Below are 26367 nucleotides of genomic sequence, written 5' to 3'. Positions count from 1 at the left end.
ACTTCATCTAGAACACTGGTGAATTTTTACTAACAATAAAAAACTAAATTCTGTGAAACAAATTCATAATTCCTGGTATTTGCTTATTTAGGAGTATTTTATTCTCTTCAGTACCCGATGCCCTTAAGTATCACAGAGAATTGTCGTGTGATGTATTGAGTATCACAGAATCACAGTATCATGTTTTCATCATTGCGGGCAACATTTATTAATATTGTATCGTGAGATGCCCTCTGATTTCCACCGATATGGCGGCAGTGGCTTCCTACAGCCTTGTTGAATGGGTTAGACATGCTAATGCTAAACGCTGTACATAACAATTATTTGTTTATTAGATTAGCTTTGTAAACACGTTTTAGCTGCTGGACTACATTTGCCTTAAGCAATCAGGACTGGGCGATTTGCTTTGTCACGGCACCCTTCGTTTGTAATCTGGTGTACAGTGGTTCCAGATTCGTTGGAAATGATCATAGTCCATAGGAGGAGAGGTAAAACATCTTCAGGAATGTGTGCACATCCTGGAAATAAAATTAAATAAATCAGACATCAAACACAAATTAGATTTTAATCTGAAAATCAATCTTTTTTTTTAACAGTAATTCTTAAATAAAAACTGTCAATTGGCATCATATGCATAATGTATATACACAGTGCAAAAAAAAAAATACCAGTATAATAACACCACATCATTACTTTTCTATTGCCAATTTAAAGATGATACATAACAGATTTTTGTAGTTTTAAAAACAACACAAAGAGAGTGAAGAAAACTTTCTCATTTAAAAGGCAACATAAAGATTATCTAATTTATCACGTGATGAATCCACAGAACCGAAAAGGAAAACTACTGGCAAACAAGCTTTAAAGTCCTTACAAATGCAGCATTTCATCAATAAAGCCCAATTTTAAACAAACACGATCTTGATTTTCCTCGTACCAATGGGTCTTCCATTCAACTCTTCAATAGCAGTGACCGCCTCACCGTGAGTCTCAAACACGACAGTGGCGGAACTGATAGACACACCGTTCCTATCGTACTGCAACGAGACAGAACCTGGAATTACTCTGAATCCATAGCAGAAGTCATAGATTTCGTCAATCCCTATCTGGGAGGGCAGATTGAGCAATTTCAGACACGTCGGGCCATCAAACTGTTGGTCAGGTGGTCCGTACTGTTGAGGGCCAGACCATTGTGTACCCGGTCCATGAAAGTCATTGTTCTCAAAACTATCAAACTGAGAACTGTTTCCCTGCCCAAAGTAAGGCCTGTCTGGCATCATGTCCCGATCACCTCGATTCATTTGCTCGGGGGAATGAGGAGGCGGGTCACTTCTTCTTCCTGGGTTCCTCTGAACGCTCCTCTCCACAATCTCGTTGCTGACGCCAAACGCTTGCATTTGAGCCAAAGTGATGCATTTCAGAATAACCTGCGATCCAAGAAACCTTTGCCCGTTCAGAGACTGTGCCATCATAGCCTCCTCTTCCGTCTGGAAGACTATGAGCACCTCACCAAGCCCAGCTCCTCTCTCGTCATGAAGCAGGATAATCGTGTCCTCAGACAGCTGGAACCCATGAAAAAAGTCCATGATCTCCACCTTGCGGACGTCAAATGGCAGATTGCGGACATAGAGACACCTCTTCTCTGAGTCGTGGGAGCTCTTCTGTGAACGTTCAGATGACCTGCTGGACCGTCTGCCATCTCTTGATTGTGTGGAAGTTTCTAAAAGGGCCATCATCTTCTCTTTGGAAATGGGAGACACGAAGACAACCCTGTTGAGAAACATTTCTTTGTGGTGAGCCAGGCCAGAGCAATAGTCCTTCAAGTTTCGGAACACCACAACAGCTGAATGAGTGTTCTCCCGATTCTGCTCAGCGAAAATGATAATCTGGTCATCCTTTAAGAAGACGGGCTGGATTAACGCCTTTATATCTCGCTTTTGAACCAAAGCTGAGAGGTTTTCGTACAGCACACAGTACTCCTCATTAGTGGGGGACCTCGATCTTGATCGAACTGGGGAGCGTGATCGTGCACGGACCGGTGGTCGCACAAAACCTCCAGCATTCACCCACTGTTCCTCAGAGCAGACCTTTATACAGATGTAACGCGATCCCATGTACTGCCGGTCCAGCTTGAGGCCTTCTCTAGCATCCGCGGTTGTGGCAAACTTAACCAAACAGATTCCATTAAACATTCCATAACGATTATTCAAAAAATTCATGTCTTCAACTTGCAGGCCCTTGAAGAACATCCGGACGTCCTCCTGAGAGGCCGCGAACGGCATGCCAGACAAGTGCAAATAGAAGCCATCATTATCTTCCCCCATCTGATTTTGAGAGTCCTGAAATGGTTCTCCTCTTCGCATATCGACTCTTACATCCTCATTCATTGGTGGCGGTCTTCCTTCTGCAGCTGGGGGCCTTTTCACACCCTCCTTGTAAATTCGCCTGTTGTTGTTAGCTTCGGCCTTTCTCGTGCTTTCCTCTAGGACCTTCTGCATCTCCGTCTTACTACTCAAAAGCAAGTTGACCGGGGAGCCCTTAATGCATCCCCCCGAGCGACTCATTGCTCGCCGTGCGTCTTCGTCAGACACAAATATTATGAAAGCTTCTTCAAGCTCGCCACCGATTATATGAACCCCACCATCGGGTATTCTAAGGCCAGTGAAGAAACTGCGAATGTCCTCAGAACCAGCTGTGACTCTGAGTCCCTGTAAGCGGATGACCACTGCCATGATGATGCACGCACAACAGCACCTGTAGACAAAAAGGGGCACATAAGAGGGTTATCCATGCCATCGCCTTGACCAGCCACTTCGCAGCCACCACAAGGTCCTCCAACTCCGAAACCAGTGGTTAATAACGGACCTCAGGACCAAGACTAACATGAAGCACCAACAGCACCATAACTTAACAGAAAATTCTGCTTGTACACTGATCAGCCATAACATTAGTACCATAACCAAAAACTATTAAGGCATAGACTCCACCTTTGCTCCCCACAAACACCAACGAGTCTCTTGAGCACCTGTGACCGTGTTGCCAGTTCACCATTTGTCCTTTCTTAGAAAACATTTGCTAAGTACTGACCACTGCACACCAAGAACACCCAACAAGACCTGCCTGATGCATTGGAGATGTTCTGACCCAGTCATTGTATAGAACACCACAGTTCGATTCTTGTAAAAGTGTCTCACATACTTATGCTTATCCATTTTTCCTGTCAACTTCAAGAAGACGAGAAGTTCACTGACAGCCTAATACTGTATCCACCACTTACAGAAGCCACGGGAACCAGAGAATCGATGATATTCACTTCCCCTAGTCGTGGTTTCAATGTTATGGCTGATCAGTGTGTACAATCATTTTCTGAGCTTGTTCTCCATTATATCTCCCAAAAGAGCCTTAAAAATGGTTTAAACCAATATATATCTTTAGCAGTCCAACCTCAGCTACCATCCATTCAGATCCCAGTATATGCTTTCAATCAGCATCAAGTGGCATCATTACTGTCCTCCGTACTAACCTTTATAATGCATTAGTGCATCTCTGTAGCGACCTGTACTGAAACCGCAAGTTCATCAACAACACCTAAACTCAAACACTTGTATATGTAACAAAAGAAACTACACATCCATGTAGAAGGTATTCCAGGACTATTTCTGCCTTGAAGATTGTATAGAAACCACTGCAGCCACAAACATTTTAGGAATTGTTGCATTCAATACTTCTCGTTTGAAAACTTTTAAAGAATGACAACCACAAAGAACAAGACAGGAACTGTTACACCCAATATTTAACTACTTCTCTCTCAAATAGCACTTCATGAACTTATGTTACAACAAAGAAAATTTAAGGACCATTATGTATATAAATAACCAATAATCCACACAAAACCTCATAGGGATCACAACTCCCAATATTCAGAAACTCCTCCTCCTTTCAAACAGATAAAATCAACATTCAGGAAATATTTCTCTCTAGAAGAATAAAGTGAGAACCTTTATAACAAAAAACAAAAGGAACTCAGGAACTTTAACATCCAAAACAATTCCTTCGTCAAGGATAATTTCTTCTAACTTTTACAACCACAAATAAATCAGAATCAATACACCCCAGTATTCAGGACCACTGCAACCACAAAAAGCATTTTAGGACCATTATATCCACAAATAACACTACAGTCTCCATTAAAACCACACAGAACATTATAAAAACCACTACATCAATTATTTAAGAACTCCTTCTCCTTTGAGGAACATTTTCTTAGGATTTGCAACCAAAAACTAAAAGATTTTTGAGCCATGTTAATCAAACAACAGAAAATTACAGCCAAGAATAGGATTTAGTTAAACCCAACAATCAGGAACTATAACGTCCATGTAAATATATTCAAAAACATTCCTTCATCAAGGAACTTTTTTAGGAACCTTAGCATCCACAAACAGAATCTGAATCAATGTTTGTGAAAACGTCTATAACTCCTCAAGAAGATCACCACCATCAAAAATCATTATCATCTCCTGTGATGAACATATTCAGAATGTCTGTATTCCACAAATATCCTTGTAGGAAACATGCTGTCCATTTAGGAACCATTATAACCATGCAGAACCATTATAGCTGTGTCAACCTAAATCAACAAACAGAAAAAAACGCAATACCGGATTGTTGGTGGAATTACTTGTCCCACCCTAAATTTTGCACTTTTTAAAGTGGGTTAAACAGGCAGTTTCAATAAAAAGCTAGCTAACAAACCTAAACAAAAAAGAACAGAACTAACAGAAAAGTAAGGCTGCAACAACTAATAATTTAAAAGTGATTATTAAAATAGGTGGCAATTTAATAATTGATTAATTTGGTCTAAAATAATATACACATAGGTACAGTTGCAAACACCTAATGTGGGAAAGTAAAAGCACCACTGTTCACCAGTAAAGAACGCATGTTAGAGTCATGGGTGAAGGAGTTTCACAGTATGTTCAGTTAAAATGTTTCCCCCTTACCCAACATTCCTAGAGTCTGCTAGAGTGTTTAAACAAGACATGTCTCTGTCTCAGCAAATGTATATATTATTTATGTTCCATCTTAAATTAGGCAGCAGTTACATTCAGAATAAAAGAAAACATAAACATAAAAAAAATTAAAGCCTTTTCGAAGTATTTTCGTTGAGTGAAAGTGTCACAGCAAAGTGTATATATACATTACATACCACTAATAAATATTGATAATAAAAAACAGAATCGTGTTAATTCTTCATGTAAACACTAATTTTTCATAATGGTAGGTTGTGTGTTTCATATACAATTACTAATATTAGAAGACCCTTTGGTTTTTTTAAATAAAAATGATGGAAATCAATTTTTGCTTTTTATCCAATTAACTGAATTTTTTTAAAGAATTATAAATTATCAAAATAATCATTAGTTGCAGTCCTACAGAAATGTCATTCAGATTAGGTATTTATTGTTGGTTAAACAAGGCCCGGTTGCACCAGCTGTGCCTAAGTTCAAACATAGGCTAGTTGTGTAGGCTAGAGCAGGTACTACTATGTACGCAGGAGTCAATAGCTACCAGTAATATGAACCTGAGCAGCAGGTCTAAGCTGTAATTAAACCAATAAAACCTATATGTTTGTTTCGAAAAATAGAATAAATCCTTTAAATAAATATTTTTCATAATACAATCAATTAATGCTGCTACAACCTGTCCTGTTGTACAGAAAATGATGTTTATTACAAAAATTCAATTTATTCTATTCTATATCATTTATCAGTACAATTTTCTGACCTTTAGGCTACATTCAAAAATAGAAAACCGAGTGTACATGTTTACTTTTATATTTTTTTCCATTTAGTATAGTGTAGAAGAAATGGGATTTAATTCATTTGGTTGTTTTTGCCCCCAGAACCAGAATGTCAGGAAAATATGAAAAGGACATTTTCCCCCTGAAAATGGATGGAAAAACAATCTTAATTTTCTTCACTATAATAAATGAAAAAAAAAATCACTGATAATCGTTACACTGGGTTTCATCCGTTTTATTTCTATTTTTCTCGCTTTTCTGCCTCTCAAATCAAACTTTGATGAAAAACGAACACATTATTCTTTAACTATCTGCTTTTCCCCATATTGTAACAAAATTAACTGGATTATTGGATTATATTATCAGGTTTTTGGCACAAGAAATTCTGATTGCGAGACGCAGAATTAAAAAAAATAAAAAAAAATAAAAGTAAAACTTTATTTCTTCTTCACTATAATAAATGGGAAAAACAAATAAGGTTTACATTAAATGTAAGCCAGTAAAACTATAGTATGAAATTAGCTAAATAAGTTAACTAGCGTTAACGAACGACCTAGCCAGAGACTTTACACAAATTTACGAAGGAACTTACGCACAACTGGTGCAGCACGGTCCGGTGTTCTTTGTGAGAACCTAGAAAAGATTAAATCCCGTAACCTAGCTTTAGAACACAACAGCTAGCTAGCCTACCGCACAGAAACCACAGAGAAAAGGCCTCCAGTCACCGTCCCACAGGATTATCTAAGGTATATATCTCTATTTTTAGTTAAAACGCAGAATATAAGCAGCATTTCTGCTCTGAACTCTGAACAGTAATACAGGAGGTGAGCTAGGCCGGTGCTCGGGAACAGGCCAACACGCAGAGAAACACGATACAGGATCAACTTACAGGAGCTTTAGCTCGATTATACACCCGCACACGGGATTTAGAGGAAACACCGCCGGGACTGCAGCCTTTATACAATAATAAAAACACAGATTTATCACTAAAACAACGCAGAGACGCTCCGGTAGTGTTAGCTTAGCGACAGCAGCGCTGCGCAGTCTCCATCCGGGTGCTGAACAGCAGCATCACAGCAGCGCCCCGGCCTCAACACAAGCCCCGCCCTCCAAACTACACAATAAAAGTCCTGCCTCTGACCCAAACAGTGCCAGTCTGAAGTTTGGACGCACCTTCTCGTTAAGTTTTTCCTTATTACGTTATTTAATTTATTTTCTACATTGTAGACTATTACTAAAGACATCAAAAAATTAAGAGACACATATGGAATTACGTAGTAAATAGTAAAAAAGTGATTTACACAGCATGATAAACTAAATCAGCAACTATTGTTCAGCACCTCCAGAAACTCCTAAACCATAAAACCATATTATAAGTAATGAAACATACAAGTCCGGTTTAATTTTTTATAAAAATTTTTAGGCTTAAAATATGCTTTAATTTCAATCTCTGCAGTGCCCTCTCAGGTTCAACTTTGCTATAGGCAAAGATGATGTTTCTGTGTACTTTGGTACCCAGACACATCACAATATGCAGATCAATCAATTAATAATACCGCCCTCCTGCTGACGTCCAACCATCTGCGTCTCACAGCTATTAGAGGCACACTGCTGCTGCTGCAGCTCAGCCAATCAGCTCTCCCTCCTGCCCTGTCTCTAAACTCATACATCACCCAGTGCATATCCCAAAACTACGGGATGACTCTTGAGAAAATGCCAATAGTGTGCAGCTCTGTCATCAAAGCTAAATGTGTCTACTGAGATGAATTTAAAGTACAGAACATATTCTGGTTTGTTAACACTTTTTGTTTACAAAATAAATCCAGTGCTTCTGTATAGCTTTAATATTAATGTCTCCAATACTACATGTGATTATTTGAACTACTGCAGCGGATAAAATATCAGTCATCTCGTTTGTCCAGGACTTATATTTTAACTAGCTAACAAACTGAAATAAAATAAATTGTAATTATCAACAACAACTACAAATTATGCTATATTCACTATAAATAATTCTGTCATTTATAGATAAAAGTAAAGAAAAACATTGAATGAGAAGGTGTCTCCTTCAGTCTGTTACCATATTCTTTAGACTTATTATTAAGCTAAAAATGGCAATTTAGCCATAATGACTCACAGCTAACTTGCAATTAATTAGACACATTTTTTTTTCTATGATTAATTAATCAACATAAATGTATTAATTATTATTATTTTTTTTTACAGTGCAACTTTCTCTAGAATAGGGGTTTCATACCAAAGCCACTCTAAATTATTTTAGCATAACTATTTTATTATTGCGAAATATAAAAAATATGGAAATCGCTGAAGGTACACCCATCTACAGAGCACGCTTATGTTTTTGACCACTGAGAAGATACAGTTTACTTCTTTAGCATGTGCATGGTGTAATTTTTCCCTGTAAAACAAACTTTGGCATGTTTGTATTTTTTTCATTGTCTTACTGAAACCCTAACACACCAATTCTCTGATTCCCGGATTTTTGGGGACAAACATTATTTAAATTTTGTATTTTATTATGAATATATCAAAATATACCTTAAATGTCATCCAATTTTAAAATCATGTATGCCTCAATATTGTTGTCACAATACAAAAACTATGACTTTCGATACGATACCTGCCTTAATGTCTTAATTCTGCAACTGAAACTATACCACAGCAAAAAAAGGTAAAACATCATAAATAAATGGAATAAGAAAAATAAAAAAATATATTTATTTTATTACTATAAAAAAACAGGATCGAGTAACATTTTGACGATGTTTCTTCTTCAAGTAAGAACATAGTACATTTATGGAATTTCTTTGTTGGTTCACTTTGTCTGTAAGCCCACGCACTCCCGTTTGGAATTAAAATTCAAGAAAAGAATCATTGTTCTGTGTTTTAATTTACAATCATTAGAAAGCAGAGAAATCTGTAAAATAAGGTACTTAAAAGATGTTTAAAAGATATCTTTTGATTTTTCGTGAATTATCATGTGATTTGAGTGGTGTTTGTGATTCAAAAACATTGTTTACAAGCCCATGTGTTGATATCAGGTTCTGAGATGGTGTAAAACACAGCCATGGGGAAACTCAGAGATGACACAGAGCTCAGAGCCTCAGAGACTGGATTATAGTTCAGAAACTAAGAAATAAAGCAGTAAATGAGCCACAGAAAGTTACTTTAAAGGAAACTTTTTATATATATATAATTTTATTTCAAATTGTTCTAAATTTACAAGGTCAATTACCCAACCCACTCATTAGGACTCTCCCTATCACTAGTGATGCAACAACACACCAGGAGGGTGAAGACTAACACATGCTTCCTCCGATACATGTGAAGCCACCGCTTCTTTTCGAGCTGCTGCTGATGCAGCATTGCCGAGCAGCCAATGCGCTCGGAGGAAAGCACAGTGACTCGGTTCTGATACATCAGCTCACAGACGCCCTGTGCTGCGGACATCACCCTAGGAGTGATGTGGGGAGAGAGCGCCATCTACCCACCCAGAGGGAGCAGGGCCAATTTTGCTCCCTCTGAGCGCCGGCAGCTTGATGGCAAAGCTGCATGAGCTGGGCTTTGAAAGAAACTTTGATTGAGCGCTTATTGTTTTCCACAATAGATTAATCACAGATCCTCACTGTAGAAACTGTAGGATTTCTTTTCAGCTCTTTCTAGCCATATACAGTGCCCTCCATAATTATTGGCACCCCTGGTTAAAATGTGTTCTTTAGCTTCTCATAAATTGAGTTTTGTTCAAAATAATATAGGACCACGATGGGAAAAAAAGTAAAGTCCAACCTTTAACTCAAGTAAATTTTAAGGGGGAAATAAAATCCCTGACTAAGAAATAATTATTCTTCATAAAATCACCTGTTCCACAATTATTGGCACCCCTAACAATTCTTAGGAAATAAATTTAATAAAAGTATTTCTGTCACTTCTACAGTAGTTTACGAAGTTGATCAGAGTATGTAGGAACATTTAATTAGTAATTCACAACTTCCTGTTTCCCTGGGGTATAAATATGACGTGACACAGAGGCCAATTATCTTCAACATGGGAAAGACAAAGGAACATACCATTCAAGTGAGGCAGATGTGTGTTGACCTTCACAAGTCAGGCAATGGCTACAAGAAAATCGCTACTCGCCTACACCTGTCCATATCTACTGTCAGAGGAATTATTAAGAAGTTTAAAACAACTGGAACAGTGGTAAACAAGCCTGGACGAGGACGCAAGTTTATTTTGCCACCACGCACAGTGAGGAGGATGATAAGAGAAATAAAAAGTTCTCCAAAGCTCACTGTTACAGAATTGCAACAAATGGTAGCTTCTTGGGGTCACAAAGTCTCCAAAACAACCATCAGGCGCTATCTACCTGCCAACAAGCTGTTTGGGAGGCATGCACGGAAGAAACCATTTCTCACTCACAATCATAAACGCAAACGTTTGGAGTTTGCTAAGCGGTACTATGACTTCAACTGGGACCGTGTGCTTTGGTCAGATGAAACAAAGATAGAGCTTTTTGGCAACAAATGCTCTATGTGGGTCTGGCGTAACACAAGAGCTGAGTATGCAGAAAAGCACCTCATGCCCACTGTGAAATACGGTGGGGGATCAGTGATGCTGTGGGCCTGTTTCTCTTCTAAAGGCCCTGGGAACCTTGTTAGGGTGCATGGCATCATGAATGCTCTAAAATACCAGGACATTTTAAAACAAAATCTGGTGGCTTCTGCCCGAAAGCTGAAGATGGGTCGTCACTGGGTCTTTCAGCAAGATAATGACCCTAAACATGTGGCCAAATCTACACAGAAATGGTTCACCGCACACAGAATCAAGCTCCTCCCATGGCCATCTCAGTCCCCAGACCTCAACCCCATTGAAAACCTGTGGGGTGAGCTGAAGAGGAGAGTGCAGAGGAGAGGACCCAGGTCGTTGGATGATTTAGAGAGAATGTGCAAAGAGGAATGGTCAAAGATCCCTCTTTCTGTATTCTCCCATCTTGTGAAACATTACAGGAGAAGATTAGGTGCTGTTTTGTTGGCAAAAGGGGGTTGTACAAAGTATTAACATCAGGGGTGCTAATAATTGTGGCACACATGATTTGATGTTAAATAATTATTTCTTAATGTGGGATTTTTTTCCTACTGAATAAATTCACTTGAGTTAAAGGTTGTATTTTACTCTTTCTTTCCATCGTGGTCCTATATTATTTTGAACAAAACTCAATTTATGAGAAGCTAAAGAACACATCTTAACCAGGGGTGCCAATAATTATGGAGGGCACTGTATATGGTTTTCGCTGATGTGTTGAGGCATTCTTGAGTTACGAAGATGACAAGGTGAAATCTTAGTGTCGAACGCAAAGCCTGGTGCCAATTGGGTTAAGTAACTCTATTGAAAAAACGGGGAATTGTACCGTTTTTAATAATGAAGTATTGAGACACTTTTCTAGTATCAGTATACCGTGTAACACTATGATTGGGGAATTTGTGATTCACTGTGGAGAAAGTAACTTTTTACTAGTGAACCCACAAGTAACAACTGCTTTTTCTGTCCTTTTAATGTAACAAGACTAAGTCGCAAATTATTTCAGATCATGTCTGTAGGTGAGTTCATCTGTACGTGTTGAACAGTGTCCAGTGCTCCTGGTGATGTAATATCAGTGTTCAGTAACAGTCTGAAGCATCACTGTGAGTCATACTCTTGTACGATGTCTGACAGCGTGTTTAAGGCCTGCTGGATCTCCTCAGGCTCCACTCCGTAGCGCTGGTACCAGTGCAGGTAGGCCCGAGCGTGCAGCATGTCTCCAGCCCGCTGAACTACCCGTCCTAATAATTCTGTAACGCTGCTGTGATTGGAGCACAAGGTGAGCAGCCGAGAGGATCCGGCGACCCCGAGCTCATTCAGCGGATCTGAGAAATCAGAAAACACATCTCACAGTGAGAGAGGAAATAATAATACACACACACACTTTTACCATAGTTTTTTTATTATTATTTTTTTTTTTATAATTTTATTTCTAATTTTTCCCATTTTCTCCCCAATTTACACAGCCAATTACCCAACCCATTCATTAGGACTCCCCCTATCACTAGTGATACCTCAACACACCAGGAGGGTGAAGACTAACACATGCTTCCTCCGATACATGTGAAGTCAGCCACCGCTTCTTTTCGAGCTGCTGCTGATGCAGCATTGCCGAGCAGCCAGCGCGCTTGGAGGAAAGCACAGCGGCTCGGCTCTGGTACATCAGCTCACAGACGCCCTGTGCTGCAGACATCACCATAGGAGTGATGTGGGGAAATCTACCCACCCAGAGGGAGCAGGGCCAATTTTGCTCCCTCTAACGCCGGCAGCTTGATGGCAAAGCTGCATGAGCTGGGGTTCGACCTCCCGCTCATAGTGACAGCGCTTTAGACCGCTGGACCACTCGGCGCCCCACACTTTTACCATAGTTAAAGTTCGTAATTCCAAGTACTGTAAAGGATTATCACAGAGAACACATGGAAACATTTAAAACTGTAGGTGTGTAAATGCACACAGCCGCCGAGTACATGTACAACATTTGGCTGATGCTCTTATCGACTTTCAAGCTTGTTCCTATTACAGAAGTGGGCCAATGTAGTGTTAGGAGTCTTGCCCAATGACTCTTATTGGTATCACAGTATAGTCACCCAGACAGGGAATTGAACCCCAGTCTATCACATGATGTGGCAGCTAATAGACAGGCCATAGTGTTAGCTACTGTGCCAAAAGTAGCACATATTAGTAGATTTAAAATCTGTTTCAAGATAAAAAGAATGAAAGAAAAAACCCTTGTGTGTGTGTGTGTGTGTGTGACAATTAATGACAGAACAGTGATCATTACACTGGCTAATAGGGGTGGGCAATATTATATCGTATACAATATATCGTGAAACAGAAATATCATGATATTAAAAATCCATATCGTGATAATAGGGCTGTTCTGTCTTAAAAGTAGTATATTATTTACTGTGAAGCTTTAGGTGTATTTATTGTATAATTGTTTTAGTTTGCAGTTTATATGCATGCACTAAATATTCTGCAATATTATTTGCTGCATTATATTATTTTATGCTATATTATTTATTTTGCCACATTATGATTATTCTGTTATACTATTATACTATATTCCTGAAATGAATGAATTATTTTAGTTTTCCTATATCGCCAAGTATATCGTTATCGCAAAAATACCCTGAAATACCGTGATATTATTTTAGAGCCATATCGCCCACCCCTACTGGCTAAGATCATTACACTGGCAGAATGATCATTCAAGAGATCTACAAACACAAGTTATAGTACGAAGGTTTGAAAACAAATTCAATTTTGTGTTTTTTCATTCTTTAATTTTTTTCCATATTGTACATTCATAACCATCGTCATACAGACTATTGAAGAAACACATATGTATTTGTAAATTATCTCACCAGTCCAGGAGTCTACAGGAAAAGGATTCCACCTGACACACCTGTGTCTGAGTCTTTGAATGATGCTCGAAGTGCCAAAAGAGTTATCGTGGTCGCCACGGGCAACCGCCAACACAGCTCGACTAGAATACTGCACTTAGTGATAAGGGTGATCAGCATTTTGAAATAACAAAATTAGTATCTAAAAATAATTACTTAATATTTCAAAATAATGACTTAGCATCTCCAGATAGTGGCATAGTAGCTAAAAAAAACAACATAGTGTCTCTCAACAACAAGTTAGTATAAAAAAATAATGACAGCATCTCAAAATAAGAACTTTAAATAATTATAATAATAATTATAATAATAATAGTTAGTATGTCAAAATAATGATCAGGATACAGGTTTTCCAGCAGGTGAAATCTGAGGTAGATACTGGAGCGCTCCACTGATCAGACTGTCCCAGTGCGACCTCTCACTGAGGAGAAACATAAGAAGACATTAGCACAGATTTATTTAAATCCACCTTTTTATCATGATTAATTCATTAAATTAATGTATTTTAATCCACAGAAACAGCATCTGTCTGATAAGCTGATGTTCTCTTACCGTGACGAGGCCTGGGTGGAGCTCAGGAGTTTGGTTGAAGGAACGGGACATACAGACCGGATCAGCTCCCAAGGCTCCATTCCCAAACTCCGCCCAACAGACATGTAAAATAAAAAAAAGTTAAGTGTTAAATGGATGTACAGTACCAGTCAAAAGTTTGGACACACCTTAAATTCAGGTTTTTTTTTTTTTCATTATTTTACCTGGAATGGCTTTCGGTTAACAGCTGTGCTGAACTTGTCAAGAGTTAATTACTGGACTTTCTTGCCCTCTTAGAGGTGTTCTTCCTCTAAAATGCACTTTTTCTTGTTCTTTGTGAAATACAGTAAGTCTCTCTTTCTGTTTTGTTCCAACTGCCTGGGCGGCTTTGGTTTACAGAAACTCTAGGAGACTAGGTCAGTGGCTGAACTGCACTTAGAAGGGCATTACACATGTTTTAAAGTAACATATGACACTGCAAAGACTGTTTTTAGTGAAACAATATCTCTGTTGGTATACAGTGAATAGCTATATTTGAGTAATATTCTGATCCATACTATGGCAAGAATTACTCACCTAAGTAAAGAAAAAGTACTTTAAAAAATGAAGGTCTGACAATCTGACAGATGAACAATGAACAGAACCTACCCGAGTGTAGCAAGGCTCTGCACTGGTAGGAGAAGTCCAGCCAGGTGTGAGGCGTGCCGTGTGTTCACAGCCGAAAGCGAACCTTGCGGTCGGGTGGAGGACCTCTCAGGGCTTCCAGCACATTGAGACAAGGCATGGTCGTTGTGAAACAGCAGTACTCCATCTGCTGACCTGTAAGTAAAACAGAAACAACAGAAACAGAAGCAATCGTCATGAATCTGGCGGTGTGTGCAAGCTACTTCAAGGCAGACTGCTTTTAGAACCTCAGACAATACACAGCAGAATTAGCCAGCAGACTTCTTCTGGGGGAGGGATCTGTACCTACTGTTAGTGGCAAGTCAGCAGATGCGAGAGATGTAAATTCTTCAAGTGTGTCAGAGTTCTCAGTGCCTCATTTTATATACCGTACTATGGTCCTCTAAATTCAACCAATAAATTGTGGAGCTACTTTGAGTTTGTTAATGGTGTTAAAATTAGTTTTTTTTTTTTGCATGGGCAACGTTATGCCCCTATCGCTAGCATTTTAAGCATGTTGGGAGCGTCGACTAAAAGCATTGTATTTCGGAATGCTGGGGGGGATTTAAGGTGGACTTTGACTACACTCAAAGTCCATTTCACACTGGATATCCCCTTTTATAATTGTTTTGTATAATTGTTTATGTCTGCAGTTTATATGCATACCATAAACATTCTGTGTTTTAGTATTTTGGCTTCATTGCATTATTTTGCATTATTTTACATTACATTTTATGTTGCATCTTTTATCTTGTTATATTATTATGATTATTTTATACAAAATCAGTGTTGGTAAGTTACTAACAGTTACAAAATAGAAAACCTGTAAAATGTTGTCTATTGTACTGTACTGAAATTAATCAAATATTTTTTTAATTTTTCTCTACTGCCAAAATATCCTGAAATATTGGGACATTATGATAGGGCCATGTCTACATTAAAGACCTCTACATTAAAGTAAAGCCAGAACAAGTGTAAACAGAATCAGATCAAAGCAGATCCAGATACAATCCAGATTAAAAAATGGCTGCTACTGGCAGGTGTGAACAGGCCATTAATATCAGTAGCCAAGGAACCTAGATAACTGTTTGAGGCACAATGCTAATTGGTGGGTTATAAAATTATATTACCCGCTAATTACATAAGCCTAATGTCTCATAACTCTTCTCAGCCAATCAGCAGCACTGAGGGGCCTCTCACTTTAAACTCCTTAAACTCTCACTTTAAATCGACACAGACCTGTGCAGCGATGCCAGACTCAGCGCGGTGTTGTAGTGCTGGAGGGGGCTCTCTCCACTCTGATGAGGAACAACCGAGACCGTTAGCACGTGACCCACGGGAAACTCTTCACGGATTTGCTCACACAGTCTGGAGCCAAGCCCTGCCCGGGACAACGCGACAGAATGAAAATGAAAATATCAGTACTGTCAATGTTAAAATTAACACTGTAATTTTTTTATGCAATAGTAATTTAACCAATTTTGGTCTCAAATTCCTGCTGTATTTCACTCTTTTTACAGAGCCTGGGGAGATATTTGCAGATTTCACAGTTTTAGTGCCATTAAGCAATGACATACTAGTGCTACTGCTCAAAAATTGCTTTTATATTTATATTAAATCCACTCTCCAGTTCTTGACTGCCACTATAAACATTTCAAGCTCGAAAAAAAAAATACATCCATCAGTTAAAAGAGTTTGGTTTCAGGAATCATCACATGCTTCTATAAGCCGTTTGGATGCTCCCTTATTGTGACGTCACTAAAAAAAAAAAAAAAAAAAAAAAAACCCTTATTACCTTAGAACCACCCCCTCACTCGTCATCCCACATCAGAGCCCCACCCACTAGATCAGTTGAGGAAATACGATTTTGAACATTTCAGTTTCGAAGCTCAGACAGTACACAGCAGGATTAGGCAGCAGACTTTATCTGAGGGAGAGATCTGTACCTACTGTCTGTGGCAAGTTTTGAGCTTCAATAGCAGTTTAGCATTAACTAGCTTGTTTGTATTTTGCCTTGTGCATATAGCACAAGGTAAAACGTGTGGTAAACGCTCATTGTAAACAAGAGGCGTGGTCAGCAACAGCTTATTTGCATAAAAGTGACAGTGCCCTCAAACGGCTCCTTCTGAAAGTGATTTTGTGTAAAGAACTTCATGAACATGTTTTGTATAGCCCATAGACCTATTTTAACTTGCATAAAATGAGGTACATTGTGTCCCCTTTAACTGGTACTGAAACACAGCTCACAAAAGACAATCTGTGTACGATATTCAAAAATTACATATTAAAGCATATTTTATTATAAATAAAATCCCGTTGTGATAAACTTACATTGATTCTTTTATTTGGCAATTAAATGTCTATTATCACATGTTTTAATGATAAGAAAGAAAAATACAGTTATTCACAATGAATCACGATTAATCAGAGCAACTGATTAACAGCCCTTAAATATATATACAGGTCATTATTTGAACAACTGAACACATCTGCTGTTCACTTTATTGGAAACCTTCTTTGATTAAATAACAAGCTAATGGATAAAGGCGATAAGGTTGGCTGGAGTACAAGTAAATCTAGCTGCCTGATCTGAAGAATACAGACAAAAAAAATGGAAGAATAAAGAAAACTGGAAGACTCTTACTGTAAGTAGCCCCTCCTCCAGCCCCACAACAGGGTCTTTGAACACCTCAAATAAAAAATCTTATATTGCTATTATTTGTGTATTCATTACATCCTAATTTAACAAAACTATACTGCTATACAAAACTATAGAAAACTATACTGCTATAATTCATATTTATCACATTATATATGTTGTATACAATTCCTTACATTTATTATTATTTGCAGATGCAGTGAGCTATGTAAAATCATCTGTTTTAGCTCAAATAATGGGGTTTCTGGTTTCTGATTGTGGCCGGTTCTCACCTGACCCTGTGCCTCCACTCAGGCTGTGCAGAAGGATTGTTCCACCATAGTAATCCTGTCTCTCCGCCTCCTGTCGAACTGCCTCCATTGTCCTCTGGAGAACTCCTGTCTCACCTTCACTCGGGCCTCCGTGGTATCCTATTTACAGAGTAAACCGTTACACAGATATTTTCATTAGTTAAAACAGGTTCCAAAAATCATCATTTACTATTCACAATAAAAGCTAACCAGGCTAAAGTACAGCTTCCAAACATGGTGGTGGTAGCTTTATTTAGAACTCACAGGGAGTGCTAGCCAGGTAAGTTTCCTAAGTTTAACCTCCTGTTACTACAAAATACTAAAGTGATATCTTAACTTGATACTTATGCGATTACTACCATTTGATTTGGTGGATTTATTCCACTTCAAATTTTGGTTTATGCAAAACAAAAAGGTCCTAAGTTTGACTTCCCATTACTCCAAATTGCTACATTGAGATCACTTAAACATACACCTTCAATACATGCAGGAGTCCAATATATTACAGGAGTCCAAACTTTGGTCTACATACAACCACATTTTTTGTAATTTTGCCATCCTATTACTCCAAATTCCTACAGTAATATAATTTGAAATTAAACATGATTAATACTATGGATTTTCAGTGATAACATTTGATATACACTTTGATTTTCTTCTTTAAATAGACTTTTAAATTGTGATCTATACATCATGTAATGTTTAATATATAGTGGATTAAACCTAAAAGCAGATTCCAAGGAAAAAATACAGCTTCCAAACATGGTGGAGGTAGTTTCATCTAAAACTCACAGTGAGAGCTAGCCAGGATAAAATACAGCTTTCAAACATGGTGATTGTAGTTTATTCCAAAACTCACAGTCAGAGCAAGCCGGGATAAAATACAGCTTTCATAAATGGTAAAGGTAGGTTCATCAACTCACAATGAGAGATAGCCAGACACACACTTACTGCTACTTAAACCCCCCTGGCCTCACCGTAAGCCCAGTTCCCTCCACGTCCTCCCTTCCCCTCGATGATGTTGGAGGCTCGAAATTCACTGCAAATAAAGAAATTATGTAAACATCTCTGGTGGTAAATTCCCATTTTCTGCAAATAAATGCTCTAAATGACAATATATTTAGTTGGAATTTGGGAGAAATGCTGTCTGTAGTTTATAGAATAAAACAACAATTCGAGAAAAAAAATAAATCTGAGAAACTAATGCAAAAATTGAAGCAAAAATTCAAGAGATCTCACCAGCTCCATTCTTGACAGATTCAGTTTCTTTCAGAATGAGCTATTGAAGGATTCTGTCACTTTTATGCAAATAAGCTGTAGCTGGCCATGCTCCATGTTTTTGGTAAACCTTAACCACGTTATTGTTAGCTTGAGCTAAATGGCAAAACTCATTATTTGAAATTACTTACATCTCCCTGATCTGCTGACTTGCCACCAACAGTAGGTACAGATCCCTCCCTCAGACAAAGTCTTCTGGCTAATCCTGCATTGTACTGTCTGATGTGCTCAACCAAAATGACCGAAATATCGTGTCTTCAACTGATCTAGCGGGTGTGGCCCTGGTGGGTGTTGACGGGTGAGGGGTGCAGCCAGGGTGGATCTATGCAGGTTACCTTATTGTGACATCACAATACGGGAGCGTCTAAATAACTCATAAAAGCATAGGATTCCTGACTCAGAACTCTTTTAGTGGATGCATGGATTTTGTTTCCAATCGAGACCCAAGTGAAAATACAAAAGCATGCAAAAAGTGAGTTTTGCATAATAGAGCCGCTTTTTTTAATATGTCTTATTTTCACCATCTAATATTTTGGTTTTGAACTTTAAATGTCATGCTTACTTATTTTTTACGAATTTAGATGCTCCTCGGAGGACTTTGGGCTCAGTGTCCACACACACGGCTGCTAGGTTTCCACTTCTGGAGCTGAAGGAACACCTAGGCACAGGTACAATCAGATAAACAGTGATCACCTACTTTATTCAAATGGCAGTAAAACACTCGTGTTTTGCAGAGTACCTCTTCTTATGGTGTTTTGATGTTTTGGTAAGGAGCCTCCACCACTCAAAGCCCAGCTGGTTCCCACACTGTCCAACTTGAAGAACTACAGCGGACATGGTCTAAGTTCTTCTTTTGCTGGGAAGACAACATTGAGGGTTTTAGTTTTAACATTAGTATAAGCCAAATTGCAGTGTGAGCTATATATATATATATATATATATATATATATATATATATATATATATATATATTTATTTTATAATTTATTTATTTATTTATTTATTTTTAAACTTCTGTAGCCCTAAAGAGTAGGATTTATAAATCTCCAAACTGCAGCCATACAGGCTCTCCTGCAGAGTTTGCAAAGCTGTTTATATGATCAGTTCCACCTTAAATAGTAATAGTACTAGTACTAGTAATAGTAGTAATGCTATATTTAAATATTTAAGTGGTTTAGGTATCATTTATTTCATTTATCAAAACCAAAATATATGTTATTGCTGCACCATTTAAAGTGAAATGGACCATGTGAATGTCATGATATTAGTGGTAAAATTCCACTTTTAAAACACTTCATGTGACACTTATGTGATGAACAGTTACAGCTTTTCAATATTTTTATCTGCATAAAGTCATCCAAACTATGAAAAACATATGGAATTATTTACTAAACAAAAAATGTTAAACAAACTAGAAAACTATGTTTCATATTTTAAATTCTGTAAAGTAGCTCCTCTTGCTTAAATTTGCACATCTTGGCTGGAGCTTTATGAGGTAGAGTCACACGGAATGGATTTCAGTTAGTTGAATTGTGCTGAACTTGCCATGAGTTAATAACTTGAATTTCTTGTCTCTAAATGTGTTTGAGAGCATCAGTTGTAAAGTTGTAAAGAGGTAGAGTTGGTATACAGTTAACAGCCCTATTTGAGCAATGTTCTAATTAAACAATCATACACGAGAGGGAGTGCTACAACGTATAATATTGGCACGGCTGCGCTGCATTTGTAGGCACTGGGCCGCAGAGCAGCACAGCAGTGCAAATATCACACGTTAAAGCACGAACCTCGAGTTTATTATTGCGTTCATACCACAGTTCCATTATCTTTGTTTATTTGATTATAAAAACTCAGCGAGTTAAAATAGTTTCATTGCTGCTCTGTTTGGCTTGTAAGCGCTGCATTGTTGCAAGATTACCTGTATGTGGCGGAGTAATACATGGAGAGCTTCAGTTATAGTGCATTGCCGGCTGGCTGATAACGGCACTCATAGAATGCCTCTCAGCCAATCACATTGCAGGGTCGGAACTAACTGTGGTATAATTCATATTATGGCAGAAACTATGATCCTTCTGAAACAGATGAACATCTTTTCCATAATTACAGGATGCATTGTTCTTTCCACGTGGTTGTCTAACAAATACAAAGCTACTTACTCTATCAAGATAGGATGAAATAATCTGATCTACAAACTAAATAATCCACAAACCCTTTTAAAGAGGTAATAGATTTGAAGATTTAGACAAATATTTATTTATAGGTACAGTAACAGTCACAAATCTGGACAAACCTTATTTACATTGTAAATTAATACTGAAGTCATCTAGACTATGAAGGAACACATAAGAAATCATGTAGTAACTAAAAAACAAAAATACTCTTATCTGGGGTAGTGTTAACTTGCAGTTTCTGAGGCTGGTAACTCTGATAAACTTACTCTGTACAACAGAGGAAACTCTTGCCCTTCCTTTCTTACAGGAGTGGTCCTGATGAGAGCCAGTTTCATCATAGCGTTTTTGAGGGTCTTTGCGACTGCTCTTAAGAATACTTTTAATACTTTAAAGTTCTTTTTGGATTTATTCGGATTGACTGATCTTCATGTATTAAAGTATTATTTTCTTTAAATAGCTGAGTAGTTTGTGCCATAATATGTTTTAGAACATTACTCAAATAGAGCTATTAACTGTACACCAACTCTACCTCTTCACAACTTTACAACTACTGATGCTCTCAAACACATTAAAGAGGCAGGAAAAACACATAATTAACTTAGTGAGTTCAGCACAGCTGTTAACTGAACGACATTCCAGGTGACTCTACCTCATAAATCTGACTGAGAAAGTCCAGACAAGGTGTGCAAAGCTGTCATCTAAGCAAGAGGTGTTACTTTGAAGAATATAAAATATATTCTGATTTGTTTAACACTTTTTTGTTTAATAAATAATTCAATGTGTTTTTCTTCATAGTTTGGATGACTTTAATATTAACGTACAGTGCAAAATAATAAAAAACACAGAATTTAAGTGTCGAAACTTTTGACTGGCAACATTTCAGCCCGATAACTTACCTAGTTAGCTAGCTACATAAACAGCTCGTAAACTCCAACAAGTCCAGCAGTTTTAACTAGTTAACTCCGTTTCTCGGCGATTCTGTTAGAAACAGGCAGGTTTAGCTGTGTTGATAAACTGAGCTTATCGCCCGCGCCATGGCTTCAGTTCGTTTGGAGAGAAGGGGGCAGCGCATGCGCAGTACCGCCAAGAAGCACATATCGACGGGTAGCAGTACTCGACAGAACACCGGTGCATTGTAACTCTAGTGTAGATAAGATAAGCCGGGCTGGCCGTGGACAGCAAGCATGGAGCAGAGAGGAGGCTTCAGTAGTAGCAGCGCTGCCAATCCCCAGCCCTGCCTGCGGGACTAACCCGCACCTACCGCCCGTGCAGAATCCAGCACCCGCAGCTTTCAGCCAGTGAAGCTTTTCGAATCATTGACTCAGCTGAATCGATTGAATCGGAAAATGATTCAGTGTTGTGAATCTTTTGACTCCTGCCTCAGTGCTGCCATCTAGTGTCCAGTTTAATTTAAGTTCATTCACACAAATAAACCTTTATTACATTAACAATGGGTCAGTTTAATATTTGAACATAAATCAACATACCACTGACATGATTCTTCATCTCATATTTACTATGAACAATAAAAAATAATAATAAATACAAATTACATTTTTACAAAATAAAAAAAATTATTTACTATATGTGTCATGACAAATGAAAACAACAAAACAGCATATGTAAATCAAATTTGGCTCTTTTATTTTTCTTCTCATTTATGAATTAAAAAAAAAACATACAATACAATACAAGCAAGGACCTACAAGATAAATTAAAACAAACACCCATAAAACTAAAACATAGAAAAAAACAAACAATTAATTTGTTATATATTAGTTATCTAATTTATCAGCTAATAAATCTAATTCTTTCATGTACTTTATAGTGGACACAAACAAACGACACAGACCCTTAAAACTGTGTAAAGTTCCTTACAGCACTCCTTTATTGTCCTTATTTTAATTCATGAAGTTCTTCAGTGACATATAGCTACTGAACATCCTGAGAGCATCACTACAGGACCGTGTGGGAATGTGCGTTTATTTATCTGACCTTATTTATAGAAAGTAGGAGTGCTGGGTTAGTGCTGTAAATAAAACAGAATAAATAATAAATCAGAAATTCAGCAATGGGTCTGGACACCTATGGATTAAAAAATGAATATACTTATTCACACATATAAGTATATATTCATTTTTTATTGGTAAAAGTATTTTAAATGAATCAGTAAAACGGATCCTTGTCTTGCCAACTGCTGGCATTGCATCTCATGTGGCTTTGGAGGATGCCTCCACCCACATCGTTTTTACTTTAATAAAATAAAACAAAAGTAGTTTTTATATTACTACTTTGAATTCTATTTGCAACATGTTTGTTGTTTTGTCTCTCTCTCACATAAACACACACACACACATGCACACACAAACAGTCAGGTTTTTAGGGTGCTGAAGAGGGTGGGCCCAAATGCAGACAGCAAAGGCAGAGGGAGTTTAAATGAAGCATCTTTAATATAAAGTTAGAAAGTTGCAAGTAATTATTATTAACAAAAAAAAAAGCCATTATATTTATTATATAATTATTATTAACTATAAACAGTAGTATACGATAAAATATCTATAGAATAATTTTCTATAATTGTTTGTTAGCAGTTTGTGTTGTTGGTAGATTTTTGTTACATTATTTATTATCAATTTATATAATAATTTATTTATATCAATTTATACACTTTTATTGTATAAAAGTCAAAATCTTGGTAATTTACTCTTCTTTAGAAAATATTCTAAATGTTTGAAACTGTTATACTATATTAAGCCTTACCATTGATTTTGTTTTAGTAGTTTATTCTTTAAAGTAATAGAACATTTTTTATCAGTTTTTGTCACCAAGAAACTCACTATAACATAAATACCCCTTCGCTAAGCTAACTACTTTGCTAAATAGCATACCAATGTACTTAGCTACGAAGCTAGTTAGCTAAGCTAACTACAACAATTAGCTTAGTTTTTGCTACTAAAATAGAATGTCAACAGCTAGGTTAGCTAGCTAATAATAATTATTTGTAATTTTTCTGAGAAACATTAGGTTAACAAACCGACTCCGTTTGTGAATCTTCACAGCTGATTCAATGACGCAACGGAGCGAAGCAACACTGAATCACTGTACCGAAACGTGCATTACGAAGTGTCGACTCTGCTCCGATGCCCTGTACCGAGCGGAACGTCCCTAGCTAAGTTAGCACAGGCTAACCCAGCCCGGCCGCCCCGTGTGGACGGGTTTTGACGTTTTGCCGCTGTTTCTGGATGTTTATAACCCGACCCGAGAGGCTGGAGCTGATGATGGAGGATTTAACCGAACTAGAACTGAGTCTGGAGTGAGTGTTCCGACCCGCTTTAGGGTTTATTATCTCCCCTATTCATCTCCACTCATTTCACACTTCTCACAATACTAGCTAGCTTACCATAGCTGAGCTAAGCTAACCCTAGCTAAGCTAAGCTAACTCCCCTACTATTAGTGGGTGTCCGTCTGCGTGTAGGTAGGTAAATAATAGGTAAATATTAGACAAATAGCTAAGGTTAGCTAACTATTTAACCTGTGAGTGGGTCACACTGCTGGCCTAACACTTAGTAATCGGGCTGGAGTGGCACTAACAGGTTTTTAATATACAAACTAAGCACTAACATAAGATTAAGATATATATTGAGCTTAGCTTGCGCTAACTAAGCTAACCCTAGCTCACCTAGCTACTGTTAGTGGATGTCCGTCTGCGTAAATATTACACAAATAGGTAAATCTAGTTAACTATATACACCCCTTTAGTATGTCACAGTACCATCTGTATTCAATATACAGTTTATTGAACACTAAATCAAGATTAAGATGGAGAAAGTGAGCTAGGTTAGCTAGCTAATGTAACGGTAGCTAACTAACTAACTAGCAACGCTGATAGCTAGCATATAACATTGAATAAACGTTATTTTTGGTTTATTGGCTAAATTACATATTTTTAAGATTTAAAAAGGGTTTTTTTTATAGCTAACATTGCCTCATATAGGTTACATCACTTATCAGCGTTGAAATTCTGACATTGAATCAAACGTTCTTTTTGCTAGTTAAACTAAAGATTTTTGTATGGTTTTGGCTGAGCTGTTCTCTTAAAACCCGGTTAGCTACACTCGCGTTAATGCTTTAAGGAGAAAGCTGCTCCTCTGATTGTTAAGATTATTGTTAGATTCTATCTATTAGTTCCAAACATGTATACACTGCAAGAACAACAGTGTGCAAGCTATGAGAACAGAACACTAACACGATAGCTATAACGTTACATATTTAATGCATAAGTAAAGTTTATTTCAAATGCTAAATGCAAATCATAACGTTGAATTAACGTTAAATCAATGTGCACAAATAAAAGCTACTCTGGCATCGGAGATCAACGTTGTTCCAACGCATTAGAGACAACGTTTTATTCAGCATAACCTAACTAACCTACTTTTGCTATCTTGGCAACCGCACACCCTTTTAACTAGCTAAGCTAACTAACATGCTAGCTAAACGTTCCTGATCTTTTGCGAGGTTATGTAGCATAAAATTGCTTTAAAACCATCTGGCTAAAATACATGTGTGTATATAAGCAGCACACCATAGTTTGAATGCGTTTAAATGGTCTGAGATAACTATCTCTACACACATTGCTAAGCTACAACCAAGGCCTGCTTTAGGCCTCAGATCCACGGTGCAAATTTCACCGCCACCCCGCCTCCCCGTTACCCGTTAGCTAACTAATGTTATTGTTATGATTTGACTTCTATTCTATTTGCACTGAGGCCTTCATAAAGCTCTCGTCATGCCTACATATATATATTAAAAAACATACATTTAATAATAAAGCCAGTAATAACAATAATACTCGATAATTATGTTTTTGGAGTTGCATTGAAGTCACTAAAATTCGCTTAAAATGCACCTAGGGTGGTAGACTTTTTGGTAGACCCAAAACAACTCATGGTGACATATGTGTCACAGCGCCTTTAAAAGCTGTGTAAAGATTCTGATTACAGCACTCAGAATCCTTTATTTTTTTACGTACCTGAGAGCATCATCACAGCACAGTGTGTGAATGTGTGTCCATTCATTTGAACTTATTTACAGAATGTTGGGGTGCTGGGTTAATGCTGGACACAAAAACTAGCTCCTTTAAAACTGTTGATTATTTGATTCTACAGCTTTGTTCCAACCAGTAAACCATTCAAACACCTAAATGGACATAACCACTTTATATTCCATATAAGTAATTATGATCTGATTTCTAGAAGAAAGTGGTAATAGTTAGGAAATTGTTGTTGTCATTCGTGTTCCATTGTGGTTTTAACCTTAAAATATTATCACAATATGATAAAATATTGCACAAAGATTGTCGTTTCCCAGCCCTAAATGCACCTAATCTGTATCAAACATGAGACCACATCTCGGAGGGGTGATTTGTCTACATCTTACAAGCACAAGATGGATCTTTTACCATCCAAACTGA

At 37.6% G+C, this 26367-nt stretch overlaps 3 protein-coding genes across 5 annotated transcripts in view; 1 reads left to right on the top strand and 2 right to left on the bottom strand.

Annotated features, from left to right (window-relative positions):
- Positions 1-546: 546 nt before the first annotated feature.
- rbm12bb (RNA binding motif protein 12Bb) lies at positions 547-6888 on the bottom strand. 2 transcript variants are annotated; one of them, XM_015607659.3, is made up of 2 exons: positions 6396-6888; positions 547-2754 (listed from the first exon to the last, which is right to left on the bottom strand). In XM_015607659.3, exon 2 carries the CDS (start codon positions 2730-2732, stop codon positions 906-908), a length of 1827 nt encoding a protein of 608 aa, XP_015463145.2. In that variant the 5' UTR covers positions 2733-2754; positions 6396-6888; the 3' UTR covers positions 547-905. The 2 variants fall into 2 exon arrangements, with proteins under 2 accessions (XP_015463145.2, XP_015463144.2); XM_015607658.3 differs by having other exon boundaries at positions 6693-6888.
- Positions 6889-8530: 1642 nt separating this feature from the next.
- On the bottom strand, positions 8531-26036 carry LOC103040469 (tubulin delta chain). 2 transcript variants are annotated; one of them, XM_022673966.2, is made up of 11 exons: positions 25927-26036; positions 19469-19585; positions 19292-19387; positions 18429-18490; positions 17434-17571; positions 15742-15883; positions 14488-14658; positions 13861-13947; positions 13654-13729; positions 13270-13399; positions 8531-11727 (listed from the first exon to the last, which is right to left on the bottom strand). In XM_022673966.2, the coding sequence occupies exons 2-11, from the start codon at positions 19564-19566 to the stop codon at positions 11501-11503; spliced, it is 1227 nt and encodes a 408-aa protein (XP_022529687.2). In that variant the 5' UTR covers positions 19567-19585; positions 25927-26036; the 3' UTR covers positions 8531-11500. The 2 variants fall into 2 exon arrangements, with proteins under 2 accessions (XP_022529687.2, XP_022529686.2); XM_022673965.2 differs by lacking the exon at positions 25927-26036 and adding an exon at positions 21794-22203.
- The window catches only part of setd2 (SET domain containing 2, histone lysine methyltransferase), a 45170-nt gene continuing 42833 nt past the window's right edge, over positions 24031-26367 (top strand). The window contains exon 1 of the mRNA XM_007256503.4: positions 24031-24210. The gene's annotated coding sequence lies outside the window, so the exon portion shown is untranslated. The remainder of the gene's footprint in view (positions 24211-26367) is intronic.

This window comes from Astyanax mexicanus, chromosome 6, assembly GCF_023375975.1.
Source record: "Astyanax mexicanus isolate ESR-SI-001 chromosome 6, AstMex3_surface, whole genome shotgun sequence".
Classification (NCBI taxonomy): Eukaryota; Metazoa; Chordata; class Actinopteri; order Characiformes; family Acestrorhamphidae; genus Astyanax; species Astyanax mexicanus.
This window is presented reverse-complemented; position numbering and strand designations above follow the sequence as displayed.